Here is a 16,552-nt window from a genome sequence, read left to right as displayed (position 1 = left end):
ATAATGCATCTCTAAGCAGCTCACTTCTAAACAAATTTTTGTAATTGATTACTGCCTTTGACTCAAATCCAGGCAATTGTTGTAAGAGAAGGGGAGGTTTGATCTGCACTTGATTCTTATCAAGAAGGCATAGTCTTCTATGATTATTTTAAAAGTAGCTTATAGTCCATGAGGTTCTTAGTAAGCTGCTACAGAAGTAATATGAAATATGGTAACAATTTAAAGATACAGTTATGTTATATATTTATTTTGTAAAACAAAACATGCAGAAACGTGGAAAGGATTGTTTAGCATCCCTATCCTTGAGACCCAAGGACTCAGAAACTGGATTTTCATCTGAAACAAGTATAGCTGCAGCCACAGGTATACCCTTAACAAGAATACCCTAAACTGCTTCAGACATTTTTCATGAGAAAACGAATTGTCACTAGCAGCACTAAAGCAATTGGGACCATCCAGCTGGTGAGATCCTATTACACATGAAACTGTGTCTGAACCAAGACATAAAACTTCTAGCTCAGGTTTGCCACCAGTGTAGAAGACAGAATACATTTTAGTCCAGGCTGCATTTCATTTATTCCTTTCTAAAATTATTGTAAATATTGCAGGGAATATGTATAATTGCAAATGACATTACAGCACTTCTGAAGAGCCTTAGAATATTGATGTAGTTGCAAGTGATGCTGGTTTTGCTGTAATCATTAGTCTTTGTGAAAAATATTGTTTATTTCTAAAATCTTTACTTTCTACAAAAATTACAGAGCTCCTGAATTGGAGGTGGTGTGCAGGGTACAGAGTAACTTCTAAGATGACAAATTATGCCTGTGTTTGTTAATGCTTTGCCATCACAGCAGAATGCTATTTCCTCTAAAGCCCTGAAAGGGGCATGGGGAGGGAGAGAAGCTTAATTGTGCTCCTGCTTAGAGTCACAGAGGAACCCCGTTTGAGAGAGACTTTGAAAGATATCTGGTCCAACCTTTTGCGGCACAGGGAGCCTGGATGAGATTAACAAGCTCTCACTGCAGTCAAATTGAAAACTCGGAGTGATGGCAGCAATGACTTCTGTATCCATCACTTTCCTGTTCTTCCATGCATCCTGTCCCAAGTCCTTTCCTTTGCAGTTTCTCCCAAACCAGCACTTGGGCTTCCTTCCTTTTGATGGTCAGAGGCTTCCTGGAGCAAGTCCTGCCTTTTAACTCAGCCCCGGTAGCTTTTCTGTCCTTGTGAGGAATATATTTGCTGTTCACTTTCTCCTGATATTTATTACTTTTGTCTTGTCAAATTCAGAAACTCTGGCAGAAGTGGCAGCACTTAAATTCTGCTGCAAAAGCGAAGAGCTGAATTTTCAAACATGTTTTTCAATTCCTGTGGTGGCAGACAGGGTATTAGAACAGTCCTTGGGCTCATTTAATGCAATGCAGCTGTTCTTCAGGGAGCTGAACCCATCTTTGTGCTTGTTGCTTTGAGCCAGCAGTAACAGCCCTGTCCCTAATAAAAATTGCCTTGCTTGCCATGCATGTCATAAAGCTCTTCGGCCCCTCAAGGAACAGTGAGATCAACTGCCATGATTAGAAAGTGCTAAAAAACCCCAAGCTTTTTGTGACCTTTCCAAGGAGACAGATCTCCTAAGGTTTATAAGAATGGGTACTAAAAGTTGTTTTTCTAGCTCCAGATGAAAATCAATTCTATTTCAGGATTTCTGTCATCCAGATTAAATAAAGGACTCCATTCATCTGTAGGGTTCGTTTTTAACAATGAGCCACATAATTTCTGCAGAGAAGAATAAAATCTCTTGGCCCTGCTGCTGCCATTGTTGCTGGAGCACTGGCAGTGAGCAAAGGCATTGCTCTGGGTGTAACTCTCCAGTGTTACTGGCCTGCATTTGCTCCAAAAGAAAATTCTCAGAACAAAGACTGCACAATGCATAACTGGTTTGCATGTGGAACTTTATATAAAACCTTAAAGATCACACGTACAACATTTGGAAATTAATTACTGAGAACTTAACAAGCCCTTCAGGGAAGAGTATTACACAGGATACTTTGTAAGTAGTACATGCATGGCTACAATGGACCGGTAGACACCTACCCCCCATGGGAATGGAGCTGTAGGCAACAGAATTGTCTAGGGAGTAGAATTCAAGGTTATGCTGTAGGGCACCAGGCCTGGGACATGTAATTAGGATTTCTCTGTGCACATCTGCTGCATGGGAGACCCTGCACCTCTAGCACTGGGGCTGATGCCTTAGGAGTGTGCACATACTGCCATGGGCAGCAAGGGGCCCTTGAACTTGTTCCTACTGTTGGTTCTTTTCAGAGACATTCCCCAGCTTGGATGTTTATTTAATGAACTGAAATCCTTTTGGGAAAAACAAATTTATAAACTGTAATCTTAAAAGTACCCTATCCAAACATGTTTAGATGTTTAAGGTAGGATTACTAATGAGCATCCATCTTGCTCATATAAACTGCAAGTGCTAAGAGATGGGTACCTTTAAAGTTTATCTCACTGTTACTCACAGTTGCATAATTGTCATGGATTTTCATGTATAAATGACTGATGACACTGAGGTTACTCAAAAGTGACACTTGTCCTAGTTAGCCCCTAAAAAGAGACATAAGAAGGTAATCAAGAACAGCAATACTAGAGTAGTTGTAAGAGACTGCTATGCCTAAGGAGGACTAAGACTTGGAGCTCCTGCATGGCTCCCTGCCCACATGGTGTGGGTCACTGAGACAAGCACTTGGGTCACCAGCACTTTTTCTTGAGAGTCAGTGAATGCAACAGACAGTTTCATGTAAACAGCAGGGCTGTGCCACCAAAACAGTTCAATTCAAATAAACGTTTTATTGAGAAGAGTTACACTGACTGAGAACCCACAACCCTCCCGTTTTTAACCTGTTCATGAAAGCAAACTAGCTGTGTGGTTTTACACAGGACTCTCACCAACACAGAAAGTTCTGTGTTGTTGCCAAAGAGACAGATGACTTAAAGATACAATCCCTCAGGGGTTCCCTCTTGCTTTTTATAGAGAACGTTCTCTTTAGACTTTTTGAAATCTTCATTTGTTACTTTCATTCTCCGTTCCCTCAAAGCCATCAATCCAGCTTCTGTACAAATTGCCTGCAAGACAGGAAGCAAGAATAGTTACACTTGCTGTGCAACCCCTTCACACCCTCAAAGGCAGCTGCATCTTTCCTACTGCTCCAGTAACTGTACAAGTGAGGCTGTTAACAAAATCGACATTCTAAAGTTTGATACTGTTCTGTAGCACTGAAGCACGCTGCATAAAGCCAGGTGAGTGTGTCTGAAAGGACAGTGGTAGTCAGGAGCTACACTTCTCTGACAGAAAGGCAGCTTTGTAATGACAGTAATGTCCCTGTGCACGGACAGACACATCCAGCTGCCTGATCCTTCTGCAGGGAGGTGACAGTTGTGTCATGTTGGTTTAAGCTCATGAGTGTGGTAACTGTAGCAAGGGCTCTATCTGCTTTAAAAAAGCAGACAGGATATCACTGAAGCTTCCTAATATACAACTGCATTTTTATCTGCCTTGCAACATAGTTCCTAAAAATGCTACTTACCCTCTACTATCTTAAGTACTGTTTAAGATACCTTGCACAGGATTCCACACTCTCCTTTTAGTTTCTACTTTGATACTTTAAAATTTCACATTCAGGTAACACAGGTATCTACTCTTACCAACACAAACTACCTCACAATTATGATTTTGATTATTTCCCATTTGTAAAGCAGAGTACCTGGTACTCATAAAAGGTATTTTAAACCATCCCACTGTCCCTTAGTGATGTGTGCACAGAAAATTGGCAAACAGTTCAGGTGACTATGGTTTTGGATGCAACAAAAATGAGATTTGATTTTTGCTTTGAAGTATAAACAATGGTGATGTGCACTGACCTTAATATCTGCACCACTGAGATCATCTTTTGCCATAATCAACTCATCCAAAGTCACATCATCTGCCAACGTCATCCTGCTGGTGTGGATCTGAAAGATTCGTTTCTTCGTCTTTTCATCAGGTAGAGGGAACTCTATTTTCCTATCAATACGTCCTGTGCAAAAGAGAAGTTCAGGCTCAGGTTTTTTGCATGCAGATGTTGGAAACAGCAGGAAGAACACCTGAAGGGTTTAACTGGCAGTAACTCTTGAGCTGGAGCAAGTCCAGAAGAGGGCAGTGGAGCTGGTGAAGGGTCTGGAGCACAAGTCCTATGAGGAACAGCTGAAAAAACATCTGGGGGTGTTTAGCCTGGAGAAAAGGAGCCTCAGGGGAGACCTTATCACCTCTGCAACTGCCTGAGAGGAGGCTGTAGCCAGGTGGGGGTTGGTCTCTTCACCCATGGAATAGGTCAAGAGAAAATGGCCTAAAGTTGACATGGGGAGGTTGAGATTGGATATTAGGAAAAATTCCTTCATGGAAAGGGTTGTCAAGTATTGGAACAGGTTGCCCAGGGAAGTGGTGAAGCCACCATCCCTGGTGCTCAAAAGAGGTGTAGAAGTGGACTTGGGGATGTGGCTTAGTGGTGGACTTGGCCATGACACCTTAATGGTTGGACTCAATGACCTGAAAGGTTCTTTCCAACCTGAACACTTCCATGATTCTTCCTGCCACAATGAATCATGTCTTGGAGTAGAAAGCAAGGTCAGACTATCTCTTTCAATTCTGGCACAGTATTATCTCCTCTGTACTCCAACAGCACTGGGTTTGAGCTGAAGGGTCTAAACTAAGCTAAGTGATGACAAAACCAGACCAAACACATACCTCAGAAACTTCATACCATGGAGGTATTTCAGCTTATTCCTTTGATCTCTGTGTTGTTTTCTACCTTCCAGCTTAACAGACACCACAGACATCCTTACATTTTTAGTGGCCATTTAAAAATACTACCTGTGCCTGCTCAAGCTCAACATGTCTCCCTCACTCATCCCCCCAAATGGCAGGAGTGTGCCAGGTCAGTAAGGAGCAGCCTGCTTTCCTTGCACCAGGATCCAGGCTGTCTCTGGTACAGCCTGGGCTCTCACCCCCCCAAAACACAGGTGGTGCTGCCCTGCCTTCCCCAGCTGCTGCAGGTGTGCTGCTGCTGCACACAGCTTGATTAGCAATTACTTACAATGGCTGTGCCATCTTCATCGAAAGGAAGAATATTCATATTGTTTATGTATATGTAAAGGAATTAACATGTTTCTTCTCTTTCAAAGATTTTTCTCTTATTTAGAAGCTTGTGAATAGGTTCTGATTTTAAAAGATGCACCAGCATAGATGAGATGGCAAATAAGAAAAAGTTTGCAGTCTTTTTACCAGCCTGTGTTTGTCAAGTTATGACAAGTCCTTTCACAAGAAAAGTGGCTTAAGCATACACAGCAGGGAAATCCCTTACCTGGTCTAATTAAAGCTGGGTCCAGTGTTTCTATTCTGTTGGTAGCCATGATAACTTTGACATCTCCCCGAGAGTCAAACCCATCCAGCTGGTTCAGCAGCTCCAACATCGTGCGCTGGATCTCTCTCTCTCCACCTGAATTTGAGTCATACCTTTTCAGAAAAAAAGCATAGTCAGAAAAAGCACTAAGTAACTGGCACAAAGGTGGGAGAAGGGTATTTTGTTTCCAAGTAATGCAGTTTGGATATGGGCTGAACAACAGTGTAGTGTGGCACAAGCAATGCTTCTCCATGACATGCACTATGTAACCTTCTGTAAAATACTCTCAGAACAGAAGTATTTAGCCACCTACTTGAGAGGCAAACAACAAACAGATAAATTCTATGTTAAATATTCTGCTTTAACTTTGGATCACTAAATCCAATTATTGTATATGGACTTGTAGCTAGAGAATCCCATATACACACAGTGTCTCTTTCTGGTTTTGACACTCTCTCCTGGAGATGCTGCCATGTAACGAGAGAACAGAGGTTACCTCTGGTCATGTCTATTTAGTACGAAAAGGCTGTGATATATTGTGTTTCCATGGAAGTTATTTGAAGTGTTACTTGTTACAAATGCTTACATCAAAACAGTGTATGCAAATGGTAGCAGAGCAAAGAAAGCGAGTCTCAGTGGAGCTGCAAAAGAAGTGTCTCTAGTAAAGCTGTGTCTGTTGCTGCCCTGGCAGTCCCTGCTGTCTGTACCTCTTGGTACCGATGGCATCGATCTCGTCGATGAAGACGATGGACGGCGCGTGCTCCTCGGCCACACGGAACAGCTCCCGCACCAGCTTCGGGCCGTCACCCAGGTACTTCTGGATCAGCTCTGAACCCACCACTCTCAGGAACGTTGCTGATGTTTGGTTTGCCACTGCTTTGGCCAGTAAAGTTTTGCCTATTTTTAGTTAGAAAGAAATACTGTGATTAGTTTGCAGAGATGAAAAAGAGAAAAAAAAAGTGCCCTAACAAAACAGTTGTATGAAATTTGTGACGGACTTGGCAATGATTTAAATACTAACCAAGCGTAAATTATTTAACTTGTATTATCTCAGCACAGGTGTTACTGACTGTAAAATACCTGTGCCAGGTGGGCCATACAGAATGACTCCTTTGGGTGGCTTTATACCCATCTCTTCATAATATTCAGGGTGGGTGAGAGGAAGCTCCACAGACTCCTGAAGTGCAAGAAAAACATGTTTTTATAAGACTGAGTGGTCTCCAACAGAGATCTGTAGGGATCTTCAAAACAGCAATAATGAAAGCACTGAAGGCAAAAAGAACTGAACTGATTTCAAGACACACATCAAACAGCATGACCCTCTGCTGCCTCCAATTCTAAGGCAGACGACTCCATCTGCACAAGTCTTCCTATTGTTCCCACCTGACGTGTGGTAGAGCAGAAGTGAACATTCCCCCTCCTCCATCCTCAATGCATCATTCCAGATTTAGAACCCTGGAGCTCCTGAACCCCAATCAATTAGGGATGACCTAGGGGCCAGGGAACTCTTTATGAAAGGGTGCCTTCTATAAGGAGATACCCAATACCATCGATTTTAAGAGCATTTGTGGTTTTAGACACCTACCCAGAACAAAAGGTTTGAGTTTTAGCAAGGTTCAAGCACAGTTCTGCTGGTAGGGAAAAAACCAACCAACCCAACACACCCCAACCAAACAACAAGCAAATGCAAAAGCAAAACAATTGCCCTGAAAGACTAAATCCTTAAGTTAGATTGGATGGCATGAGACACTCAAAATAGCCTCTGCAGTTTTTACAATTTCACTCTCATCTTGGAACAACTGAAACTTTACCTGTTGCAAACTAATAAGCTATAAGTTCCTGGGCAACTGTGAAAGGGTTCTGTGCACACAGCCTCTGGTGAACCACTTAAAAGATTGAGTTCCACGAGTCTGCCTAGTGAAATCTAATGAAGAAATGCACTACAGAAAGATAAAGGACACCACTACAGGAACAGCAGCTAGTCCTGCTGTTTCCCTTCTCAACTCCTAGCACAACAGTTACATTGCTGGCTAAACTGTGAGTACAACTGAATACCTTGATTTCTTGAATTTGGTTGTCAAGGCCACCAATGTCAGCATACGTTTCTTGAGGAGCTTTCTCTACTTTCATCACAGTCACTAAGGGGTCTGTGTCATCCATCAGGACTCCTATCACAGCATGAACCTAATTCAAGAATTAAGAGTTGTCAAAGAAGGCAAGCAGCATTTTAATACAAGCTGAAGACTAATCCCTATGCCCACTTATTTAGGTGTGTGAAATAAATAGCATTCTCTCTCCTGTGGTATTCAGAAAAAAACGGCCAGTTAAAAACAGTACAAGAACTTGTAAGAAACTTGATTTTATAAACACAACTCACCTTATGATTTAGCAAAACAGAGCAGCCTGGCTCTAGCAGGTCCTTGTCCACAAAAGACAGAATACTGACATAGTGCTCTGATCCCACTGATGTGGACACAATGGCGTGGTTGTCATCAATGATCTCCTCCAAGGTACCCACGGACATCGGTGTTCCTCTCAGATCATCCACCTTGGACCTTTCCTCCTGTTGTCAGCAAAAACCCAAGGAACAACTGAACAACACAGGCAAAAACCTTCTTGTACAACACTGGCTCCACAATTCAGACAGAACATAGCAGAAACAGTCTTTCCTACTGTTGTACTGCCCCAAAAAGACAGAGCTCAGTAACAAAACCCACTATTAATTTAGTGCTACCCTATGGACAGCATTCATGTGGATGTGAATAACTAGAATGTTCTTCCTCTCTTGATGGATATCTGTGAGCTGTCCTTTGACAAAGCTTTAGGAAACAAAAAACTCCCATGGCTTCATCTGTAGTGATCTGTGCTTGGTCTAAAACAATTTAGCTAATTAATGAGGAACTGTGATAAACCTGGTATGTTTGCATCAACTTGCACACTGCTGGTACTTTATTTCCACTGCTCTGATATGAAGTAGCTCACCTTAGTTAAGAGCATTTACTGTACCATTAGAAGTAACACTTCACTCAAACCTCACCTCTTGTTTTTCTTCCAAAGGTTTCATCTGTTCTTGATTTCTGATAAACTCTTCCTCCATTAAGAGGTAATCTTTAATTCTCTCCAATTTCAACAACTTGAGTCTGCACTGTGTGTGAGGAGTCACTGTAACCAAAGCAGAATCACAGGATTTTAGAACAAGTTTGACGTGGTACCAACTAACCACTAATTCATACTAGAAATCCTGCTTTATTTTCCTGACTGTAACTTGGACCTTACTTGTCCCACTGTAACTCCAGGTGAAAAAACAGATTTAATGTCTTCCCCTGCATTTTCACTCAGTTTAATTTCTCTGTCTCCTACCTGGAGTTCATGGGCTGCATCTTGCAAAACAATAATCTTATTCTGTGGGGGGCGTTTTTATGTTAATTAGAAATAAAATTACATTTGGCATTGTGTTAGTGACCTCCACAGAGGCAGATCTTGAGGAGAGAAGAGCCCTGTACTTCCTGAGCAGCAGACATTCCACAGCTCTGCAGGGGAGGCAGAATGCTTACCCAGGGGGAGTTTGCTGGCTGCATCTGGTCCCTTGGTCTTCTTTTTCTTTTTCCCCACTCTGGTTGGAACTGGAGGTTCATATTTCTTCTTCTTGTCCTTATTCATAAAAATAATTCAATTTTTTAAAAAATTGGGGTAGTAACAAGTAAACAATACTCACAGGTGTTAAACGTACAGACTATAACAGAGCTCAAGGTAAAGCACTTCTTAACAAAACTTTCTCTTTATGATCTGTAGCAAGAAGCCCTAAAGAAAAATTACTCTTATTTTTTAAGAATGTTAAAAAATTTTTTCTCCTGCTTATTTTACATCCCTCTAATTTAAACTTCTGCCACTTTTCAGTGAATACAGAACATGGAAGGCTCAAGCCTGAAGTAAATCACAAACAAAACTAACAGATGAGTCACAATGAGAAAAATATTGAATCTCCACCTTCCTGCTGCACTTCAGTCAATAAATCAGACACACTCAGCTGTCCAGCCTAGACACTGCTTGCCATGTACATTGAACTTTCCTTTTCCAAAGGAGGCCAAGGAGGTCCCTGATGTCCCCCAAAGTGAAGCACACTCCTACTTCAGATCATTGTGCAATGTCACTTCCAAGCCAACAACAGCTCCTTAAGTAACAGCTTGAAGGCAACTAGTCTTTCCTAACCCTCACACATTTATAGTTTCTTTTTTAGAAAAACAAGTCACTGTTAGGAAACTTCATTTTTTCTTAAGCTCCCTTTTTTTAATTATGAACAACACTTGTTCTCTTCAATGTACACCCAGAAAATTCATAATTTTATGCAGTTCCAAATACAACAATAATTTTGAAAACTAAATTTCAAAAGCCTATTGCAGCCAGGCTCTGTAGCATCACACCCGTAGTTCATTCTTTAAGTAATTATTCGGATTTCAGTTACCTTGTCATCCTTCTTGCTCCCACCAGGACCGTGTCCACCACTCTGACTTTGACCCTAGACAAAAGGTTAAAAAAAACAAACAACAAAACCAATAATATAGGTACAGTTCTATAGATCGAGACCCCTACGGGCAATTCCACGTACAGAAATCCCGTAATTGGATTTCTCCTGTCTAAACAAAGCGCTAACTTGTTCAGCTTATTGTCCAAAACCAAAAAGAAGCGTCCCGCCCGGCCCCACCGCCCGCGCTCCCCCCTCGCCGGGCCGCGGCCTGCAGGCGCAGGCGGTGACTCCGCAAAACGCCGGGCGCCGGCGGCAGAGCCCGAAGGGGCGCGGGGCCCCGGTTCGGCGCCGCAGTCAGAGCCGGGCTCTGCCCCCCCCGAGGCCGCGCTCGGTGCCGCCGGGGGTGCCGGGGGTGCCGGAGCCGCTCTCACCATCGCGCCGCGACCGCCCGGCACCGCCCGCACCGCCACGGGCCGGCCGCGTCACTACGGGCAGCGGCGAGGGACACGCGAGAGCGCGGGGCTGAGCGCGGGCGTGGCGCCGCAGCGGCCGGCAGGGGGCGCCGTTACCCGCGGCTTGGTCCGTGAGGGGAGCGCGGCTGAGGCGCGGCAAAAAGAGAGGCAAACCTTCAAAGTTACAGGGGGCTTCTTCATCGACCTGATCCTTCCTTCCGTCTCTTGCATCAGCTGGTCAATATAAAAACGTTTGTGTGTGTGCTGTAAGAATTGCTTTTCTTGTGGCAGCACTTTAGGAACATGAGTGAAGTTTTCAGGAAATCCCTCCCTCCACAAAAACATAACTTTTGTACCTACACTGAGTTCTACCGGTCTGTGGTGATCCTGGGGAAATGCAGGAGCTCCTTGCGGTGTCTGCTTTTGACGTTCCTCAAGGCACAGCTCGGCCCGAAGCGGAGCCCCACGCCGAGCCGAGGCAGGCTCGGGCCCCGCCTGTTTCAGCCGTTCCGCGGCCCCGGGGCCGCCCGTGACCCTGCCCGCCGCAGGCCGAGCTCTGCCTCCGCCGGGGGTCTGCACCTTCTCCTCTGCTTTGGGCTGGAAGAGCATCGCTGTCAGCAGAAAGGTTACAGCCAAGATGAGGGCATAGTCTGAAAATACTTCCAGCCTGCTCTCACCCAGACAACCATCATACAGATTGCATTTACATCCATCGCTGTGTTCAGTGTAGAGATCAGAGCGTTTACGAAAAGAGGCTTCGGTTTACAGCAGACAGTGGATGTGGAATTGTTTTGCTTTGCTCTGATGTTGGTTTTTTCTTTCACACTTTCTCTAGAATTCCTGTCTGAGTAGGGAACTTTATTAATTATTAATGTCACTGGCTGTGCTGTGTAGAAAGGTGTGGGGTTTTGATCATTTACTTTGGTTTGGTTCCATTTGCTCACAAGGGTTGCTGTTGCACACTGTGGATTTAATTTGGCTTTTCTATTGTTTTTTATTCTTTCTGAATTAGCTGTCTTTTTGTTACAGTATCAGCTGTTCTGTAACATTTAAGGACACTGAAACAAAATTATATATAACAGGTATTCTTTGCTTTAATAACATTCACTTTTTGGAGTTTACAATCTTACAGGATTACATCTGTATTTCTTTTAACCTTACAGTGTAAAGATGCTAGAACATTCTTTCCCTCACACAATTCTTCCTCCCTTTGGACTAAGATACACCCATATTTATTCCAAATTATACCTGTAATTGGTAGTTCTGGTTATGATTGAGAATTCTTATCACTTTTTTCTTTGGAAAGCCTGATTTTAGTGTCATGTAGCTTTGCAAACATTTTAACTGCAAGGATTATGGCATAAACTGACCTAAATGGTAGAGGTGTAGGATGAGTGTAAAAGCTGAACTTTCCATTTATAAGCTGACAAGACAAATCTGTGACACCTGTTTTTTACTATTAATAAATATTAGGAAATTATATATGGGAGCAAGTGTAAAAGGTTGTTGGCAATATTGTCTCCCACCTCATTCACTTAAAGACATACTATGGAACAGCTGTGACAGAAAACATGAACTGCAGAAGGGGAAGACTTTGTTTGGGTGATCTGGTTAATGGCTTTCAGTTTTTGGGGTGAATAGTGCTGGCAAACTGGAAGTGAAATAGAAATGTGGTTCTGTAACGTGGCTGCTTGCCTTAACTTTACACATCCAGAATTTTAGTTTGGTTGCAGAGTACAGATAATGTCAAATTAGGAACTTTAAACAATAAATATGGTATTTAAAAAAATTATCCAAGGGCCTCTGATTTCTAGGGTTATGCTTACTAGAAAAAAACCAAACCAAAACCAAAAGAGTGAGCCAGGGTAACAGGAAGGAACACACAGTCCTTGTTTGTAAAGATGAACATAGCCTCAGGGGCATCAAAAAGCTCTTCATATAAAAAAATACTGAGACTTGTTTAGAGAGGGTGGGGTTTTTTGTGCTTTGGTTTTAGTTAGTGTTTTCTACCCCTCTTCTTTATTCTGCAGTAAGCTTACTGCTGATCTTTTAGGCCTACTGTAAAGCCCTCAGCTCTGTTCCCAGGCCTTTGAGGAGGAAGAGGGCAGCTGAGGGCTGGGGGAGTATTGGGCTTGGGATTAGTAAATAGCAAAGAGGTTTATTTTCCCTTTGCACATACAGGAAATTACTAGTATTGCTTATGTTGTTGATGTTAATTTGTCTTAGTATATGTCTAGCTGCCTAGAGCTTTTTAATGTTTGCATAAAATGAAATAAACCCACAGATTGGAAAAATACTAATCTTGCTATTGCAGCCACATATAGTGGATTGCATTTTCAAAAGCTGCAATTTGGACACCCTCTTTTCTTAAATGGGTTTTAAACTTACATCAACTTCAATAACTGAATAAAATTGTAAGCACTTAAGGACTGTTTGGATTTTTTTTCTTTTAAGTGTGCCTGTGTCAAAGTACCAAATTAACCGTTAAGCTTCTCTGCTGCTTACAAGTTATTCAAACAGTTCAGAAGAGGAAGGTATTCCTACTGCCTACTAATGGCAAGTAACAATGTGAAGGATAATTATAAGCAGAATAGCAATCCTTATGGGCTCCTCACAGAAACAACTCAGCAAAAGCTCTCTTCCAAACTCAAAATAAGGCTTCTCACCTTCTGGAAATCTTTTACTTTACATTGTCCATCCATGGGACTATGGACATGACTTTTGAAATTCAGGTGCTTAAATAAGTGCCTGATATCAGGCAACATGATGGCTTCCTCCTTCTCCCATCACCAAATATATTTTTAAATGGTTTTAAAAATATGGTTTTAGACATAGGAATGTCACCTTCACCTCCACTGTTTTTCCTGAAGTCTGTACTGTACATTTGAGCCAGTTCATTTTCAAGAAGGAGTGGAAGCCAACAAGCTTCAGCCCTAGCTACATCAATGGCTCTTAGCTGAAACCCCTTTGATGTGAATTACTGGGTATTCACAAAGATGACATTCCCTTAGAAAAGATTCACCTGCTGTTTCCTCACTCAAATCATCAGTCATAAGCTCTCTGGTCTTCCTTGGCACGGTGCTGTGTTTCTCAGCTGTAAAGGGCTGTGGTCCTTTGCCTTCCTGATGTTCTGTGCCTTGCCCCCAGTGTGGATGAGAGCAGCTTCAGCCGCCTCTGCAGTGACTCTGCTGCATCCCCACTGCACAAAGAGCTCCCGCCCTGCCTTTGTTTCCCTGTGCTGGCCGGTCTGCCAGCCAAGGGAAGGGAAGAAACAGGAAATGAAGGCACCTTGCTAATTCCTCGTTTCACTGGAGAGCCCAGAGGGATCTCCATCTTTAGTGCAGCTTCATGGCTGTGGATTAGCACCAAGCAGCTGAAGCAGAGTAGAAGGGAAGGGCTGCAGCCATTAACTTATCCCTCTGAAACAGCAATGCGTGTTCCCACCATTGGTAGCACCAAAGACTCCAGTGGGAATCTTCAGCTACTCCAATTGAAGCAATTTCCAAAGTGGACAGATTCTACTGTGCACTGGAAAGGAGATGCTAAAGTAGAGGAGTCCTTACACACTTCCTAAACAATTTGAAAACTACATTTTCTGCATGGTTAGAAATTATCTGGATGAGCTCCATGTTCTTGGATATGCTGTACTCCATTTACACAATCTGAGTTGGAATTTATTATATTCCTAAACATATTTATGCATAGTTTACTGTTGTAAAATTTTATTTCTTGGCAGCAACAACATTAAAGCAACATTTAGGTATACTAAAAATTAATTGTCTTGACAGCATTAGCTACAGACTTGCTTTGAAGCTTTGATTACTACATATTGGTTAGAACAAGGTCATATATGAAAGGTTGCTGAGACCATTATTTAAAATAGTTGATGCACTTAATTTCAACAATAACTAGTTTAAGAGATTTATTAATTAAACTTGGAGTATACTGTAACATTTTCTGTGAAAACAGAATTAAGTTTTTTTCATCCACATGGAAAGGCAATATATGTTTTTAGTTTAAAAAGGAAGTAGAATGAGTTGACAATGTTGAAGTTTTTTCTCAAGCTTTCTTTGAATAAAGAAATTAATTGTAACCAACCCTTGCCATAGTCTCTTTTTTGGAAAAAAAAAAAAAGCAAACCCAAACACTTCGCAAAGAAAAATGTCAAAATGCCCAACCAGATATCCCTAATTAGCTTTGGGAGGAAGTGACATGTTTGTCCATTTTCCAGATTAACAACTACCTTAAATAAAGTTGAGCAAATCTGGTTTTGGTTCTGTAGCCAAAAGGACCAAATTTAATATATCAAAGATTTATTTGAAGGGCAAATGATGTCAAATTGAATAGAGTAGACAAAACAATTTCTATCTGCAAAAGGCAGAGTTCATTTTGACATACTGTTACAGTTGAAGGAAGGTATTGCACTAAAATGTGTGTATTTGAAAGGGGAAGATCAGGATTTGAGGAAAAACTATCAACTGCTGAATAGCAAGAATCATAAGGAGATGGAAATATGTGTTTGTTTCTTAGCTAAATAATTATTAAGGAGACAGCTGAGCAGTACAGCAAGTATTCATTTTCAGAGCTGTATTAATCTCACTGTACTCTACTACAGCATAACAGGATGGCATAATTGTTAGTTCACTTTTCTGTTCTAGGGGTTGAGGTGTGCTGGTACATCATGAAGTATCTGTCCCATCCCGTTTGCGTGGCTGTGGTAGGTGTTGGTTAGTGCCACAACTAATATGTTTAATTTTTTTGCAGTGTCTATTCATTTGGATAGAACCTGAGTTTCTGGCTACTGACTCATCTGCAAATCAACTCCCACTGATAATGTGTGATTGTTGTGGTCTGATTACCAATGAAAAGCAGACTGCTTGGAGCAGCAATTGTTTAGAACTAGACAAGCAGAATTCAAAACATCTGAAGTGCATTAATGCTTTCAAAAATTTTGATAATAAAATTCTTGGGAATCTTTCCGTGCTGTAGTAGACTCTGACACCTTGAAGATTGTTTTATACATATTTTCAGAATACTGCAGAAGAAGAAATTTTGTTAAAAATTATGTTTATAATATTCTATGTCTTCATACTATCTCATGTGGAAGTCTCAGAGCAATATACAATTCCCCTAAGTTAGGCCTCATAGTCTTGCAGGCAGACTGGTAGCTGAAGGAGACTGTCTCAGTCTTACCATCCAACAGCTGAAGTGAAACTACTTCTCCCTTGTGAGAGAAGTGTGAGATGTATCAGAGAAGCCTCATCCACCTGGTGGCAAATACATTTCCATAAATGATGGCAAAGTTTGAGCCAAAGGATTCCAAGGAGTGAGAGCAGTGCAAAAGCAAAGTGGGATCCTAAACCCAATGGAAAGCAAGTGTAAGAAGAATATAACCTTTCTCCCTTTCTCACTCTGCAGAGATTAGCAAAACACCAGGTAGTGTGGCTTCTTGAGTCTCATATTTTGGTAAGAGAAGATCCTGTGGAACTTCAGCAGTAAGCACAGATTGATGTTGCTATGTTGCTTTCTTGTTGCATGGCAGGAAAATATAATAAGAAACCAATTTTTTTGTAAAATCTGACATATTAGCTGGTTAAAAGTCTGTAAAGTTTTTGGTAGCTTTAGAAAAGCTGGAACAAAAGACTATGGGATAAGAAACTTACTACATTTGGGGCAAAGAGAAAAAGATAAGTGATCAAATATGGAGTTATCCTCTAAATAGAATAGAGAGTTCTTCACCTGGCTAATTAATGGTTGCTGATGTTGAAAAGATCCCATCACGCAGTGCTCCTCAGAGTCAACCCATTGATACACTAATAGCTGAGAAGGGTTTTAACAAACTGAACATTTCTTCAGTAATTACATCAATATTCACATAAATTAGTTGGATTCAATTTGCAGGACTCAATCAAAAGATGAAAAGATAGTGAAATAATTTTAATGTAAACAAAAGAAAAAGAAACAGGTTTTCCTTTCATTTCTGAGAAAGCAGTATTTCTAAAGACACAAATGCTTTCTAAATATTATACTGACTACTACTTAGGCCGTAAGTCTGAAATTCCTAGAGAGTAATAAATGTTTACCAAATCTGTGTGCTTCATTGTTTTATTAACTGCTAATGATTCATATGTTTTCTGTCATGAAAGGGCAGAGTTGTTATAATTACTCACCTAATGCTGCAAGTGTTCCTGCTTTGCAAA

General features: G+C 41.5%; 1 protein-coding gene across 1 annotated transcript; it reads right to left on the bottom strand.

Moving 5' to 3' along the window:
- Nucleotides 1-2,827: 2,827 nt before the first annotated feature.
- Nucleotides 2,828-10,434, bottom strand: PSMC1 (proteasome 26S subunit, ATPase 1). The gene is made up of 11 exons (XM_050974769.1): nucleotides 10,332-10,434; nucleotides 9,898-9,951; nucleotides 8,990-9,086; nucleotides 8,473-8,597; nucleotides 7,813-7,998; nucleotides 7,491-7,619; nucleotides 6,516-6,612; nucleotides 6,143-6,332; nucleotides 5,397-5,548; nucleotides 3,919-4,073; nucleotides 2,828-3,123 (listed from the first exon to the last, which is right to left on the bottom strand). Exons 1-11 carry the CDS (start codon nucleotides 10,332-10,334, stop codon nucleotides 2,989-2,991), a joined length of 1,323 nt encoding a protein of 440 aa, XP_050830726.1. The 5' UTR covers nucleotides 10,335-10,434; the 3' UTR covers nucleotides 2,828-2,988.
- Between the last annotated feature and the right edge of the window lie 6,118 nt (nucleotides 10,435-16,552).

The sequence above is a fragment of the Serinus canaria genome, chromosome 5, assembly GCF_022539315.1.
Source record: "Serinus canaria isolate serCan28SL12 chromosome 5, serCan2020, whole genome shotgun sequence".
NCBI lineage: Eukaryota > Metazoa > Chordata > Aves > Passeriformes > Fringillidae > Serinus > Serinus canaria.
This window is presented reverse-complemented; position numbering and strand designations above follow the sequence as displayed.

Coding starts and splice junctions, on each gene's coding strand:
- PSMC1 (XM_050974769.1), bottom strand. Junction 9,087..9,897: donor GGAGCAAGAAGGATGACAAG/GTAACTGAAATC, acceptor TTTATGAATAAG/GACAAGAAGAAGAAATATGA. Junction 6,333..6,515: donor GTATGGCCCACCTGGCACAG/GTATTTTACAGT, acceptor AACTAAAAATAG/GCAAAACTTTACTGGCCAAA.